The 3064-nt window shown below is 47.4% G+C and overlaps 1 protein-coding gene across 1 annotated transcript; it reads left to right on the top strand.

The window, feature by feature from the left end:
• The first annotated feature begins 617 nt into the window (after window positions 1–617).
• On the top strand, window positions 618–1802 carry LOC138358584 (uncharacterized). The gene has a single exon (XM_069316652.1). The coding sequence runs from the start codon at window positions 618–620 to the stop codon at window positions 1800–1802; it is 1185 nt and encodes a 394-aa protein (XP_069172753.1).
• Window positions 1803–3064: the final 1262 nt, after the last annotated feature.

The following is a 3064-nucleotide window of genomic DNA, read 5'->3' as shown; positions in this document are numbered from 1 at the left end:
GGCGCCACTGTTGCACTACTTACTGGAATGTGAAGCTACTGAAGCCCAGCGCATCAAACTCAACATTAACCCAACGACAGCAGCTGCATTACATGCACATTCCACCGCGACTACAATGATTAGAAAAGCCGTTGAGGAATGGGACTCACTACCCGCCAAACACACACCGAAACTACGACGTTGGTACAACGTTCGAACAAGTTTTAACACCACCTAACCAGTTATAACAACCAATATATTAAGTTGTAACAACGTTCTAATACGTCATAAACACGTTAAGCCAAGATGTAACAACTTTATTACAAGTTGTAACAAGCGGAAAATAGAGACAGTTTCGGTTTGTGTTTCCAGGGTAGTGAGCATTCTGCATCTACATCCGCCACCAAGATAATGTTATTTAAACATGACTAAAACCAGTGCACTAAAACAGAAGCGACAAAGAAACAGGGAAAAAGGAGGAATCCCCACCTCCTTTTTAAACTTTGACCCAAATATCACAGTATCAAGGTTATCGCGAATAACCGAACTCAGTTACGGGCTCACCATAGCCCGTGCTACATGGACACTTCGTTCTGAGTAGCTAAATCTGAAACAACAACAACAATTTAGTCCTGATTATGTTCAAGAGTCCTGGACTGTGTTCAAGAGTCCTGGATTGTGTTCAAGAGTCCTGGATTGTGTTCAAGAGTCCTGGATTGTGTGTTCAAGAGTCCTGGACAGTGTTCAAGAGTCCTGGACTGTGTTCAAGAGTCCTGGATTGTGTGTTCAAGAGTCCTGGACAGTGTTCAAGAGTCCTGGACAGTGTTCAAGAGTCCTGGACTTTGTTCAAGAGTCCTGGACTGTGTTCAAGAGTCCTGGATTGTGTGTTCAAGAGTCCTGGACAGTGTTCAAGAGTCCTGGACTTTGTTCAAGAGTCCTGGACTTTGTTCAAGAGTCCTGGACTGTGTTCAAGAGTCCTGGATTGTGTGTTCAAGAGTCCTGGACAGTGTTCAAGAGTCCTGGACTTTGTTCAAGAGTCCTGGACTGTGTTCAAGAGTCCTGGATTGTGTGTTCAAGAGTCCTGGACAGTGTTCAAGAGTCCTGGACTTTGTTCAAGAGTCTTGGACTGTGTTCAAGAGTCCTGGACTGTGTTCAAGAGTCCTGGACTGTGTTCAAGAGTCCTGGACTGTGTTCAAGAGTCCTGGACTGTGTTCAAGAGTCCTGGACTGTGTTCAAGAGTCCTGGACTGTGTTCAAGAGTCCTGGACTGTGTTCAAGAGTCCTGGACTGTGTTCAAGAGTCCTGGACTGTGTTCAAGAGTCCTGGACTGTGTTCAAGAGTCCTGGACTGTGTTCAAGAGTCCTGGACTGTGTTCAAGAGTCCTGGACTTTGTTCAAGAGTCTTGGACTGTGTTCCAGAGTCCTGGACTGTGTTCAAGAGTCCTGGATTGTGTTTAAGAGTTCTGGATTGTGTTCAGGAGTCCTGGATTGTGTTCAAGAGTCTTGGACTGTGTTCAAGTCTTGGATTGTGTTCAAGAGTCCTGGACTGTGTTCAAGAGTCCTGGACTGTGTTCAAGAGTCCTGGATTGTCTTCAAGAGTCCTGGATTGTCTTTAAGAGTCCTGGACTGTGTTCAGGAGTCCTGGATTGTGTTCAAGAGTCCTGGATTGTGTTCAAGAGTCCTGGATTGTGTTCAAAAGTCCTGGACTATATTCAAAAGTCCTGGACTGTGTTCAAGAGTGCTGGACTATATTGAAGAGTGCTGGACTATGTTCAAGAGTCCTGGACTATATTCAAGAGTGCTGGACTGTGTTCAAGAGTTCTGAACTGTGTTCAAGAGTCCTTTACCGTGTTCAAGAGTCCTGGATTGTGTTCAAGAGTCCTGGACTGTGTTCAAGAGTCCTGGATTGTGTTCAAGAGTCCTGGACTATCTTCAAGAGTTCTGGACTGTGTTCAAGAGTCCTGGACTATCTTCAAGAGATACTAACCTTTTGTAGTGGCATTAATAACTCTCCAGAGGTTAACTGGACGCTAAAACTCCGACCTCGCTTCTTGCAGGTCGGAGTTCAATCCCCGACCATCCAAGTGGTTGAGCATCACCACACTGCTCTTCAGGCATCACCACATTGCAACATTATGCACGAAACATTTACAGGTATAAAAGACCATCCACTTGAGGGGCCAGAAAGGGGTCTTTGAGGGTGTCGGGGCCTGAAATATGCAGTGGGTTGGTGGGCCAGAAATCGTTATCGTACCTCAAATTGCCTGAATATTGCATGGGGCGGGTTGTCGTATTTCCAAGGACAAAGGTATGTTGGTGGTCCCTTGCTATAGACTGTGGTGGTGGTGATGGGGGGGGCGGAGGGGTGGTGGAAGTGGGGGGGTGTGGTGGGGTGGTGGTTGGTGGTGGGGGGGGGTGGTTGTGGGGTGGGGTGGGGTGGTTGTCGGGTGGTGGTGGGGGGGTGAGGGGGGGTGGTGGTGGTGGTGAGGGGGTGTGGTGGTGGTGGTGGTGGGGGGGGTGGAGGGGTTGGTTGGTTGTGGTGGTGTGTAATGTGGTGGTGTGTGTGGTGGTGGTGGTGGTGGTGGTGGTTGGTGGTTGGTGGTGGCGGGGGTGGGGGGGTGTTGGGGGGGGGGTGGTGGTTGGTGATACTGAGAGTGGTGGTTGGTGGTAGTGAGGGTAGAGATGTGAGTGGTGGTGGTAGTGTGTTTGATGGTGTGGTTGTGGTGATGGTGGTGAGTGTAATGCTTACGAAGGTGTTGTTAGTGATAGTGATAGTGGTGGTGAAGATTGTTGTTGATATTAGCTCTGATGGTGTCTGGGAGTAGTGACAATGATGGTGACAAAGCAACACAGTACAACATCGTTACTGTGTCACTGTACTCATGCACAGCACTATTCATGCACCAGTGTATAGTGAGAGTAGTGAGGGGAAAGTATGCGGTATACTGCCTTGTATTGCTATATCGCATGTGGTATAATCCCGGATATACAAGAATCTAGCAGTATTTTTAGAACAGGTATGATGTAGTATACTTACCTAGTTGAAAGCAAGTTATTGTTATACATTTTGATTTAAGTGATGGTGAA

This window comes from Procambarus clarkii, chromosome 84, assembly GCF_040958095.1.
Source record: "Procambarus clarkii isolate CNS0578487 chromosome 84, FALCON_Pclarkii_2.0, whole genome shotgun sequence".
Classification (NCBI taxonomy): Eukaryota; Metazoa; Arthropoda; class Malacostraca; order Decapoda; family Cambaridae; genus Procambarus; species Procambarus clarkii.
Note: the sequence above shows the minus strand (reverse complement) of the source record. Positions and strands in the feature narration are given on the sequence as shown.

Bases quoted from the DNA above. Each gene is read 5' to 3' on its own strand.
- LOC138358584 (XM_069316652.1), top strand. From the start codon at position 618: ATGTTCAAGAGTCCTGGACTGTGTTCAAGAGTCCTGGATTGTGTTCAA.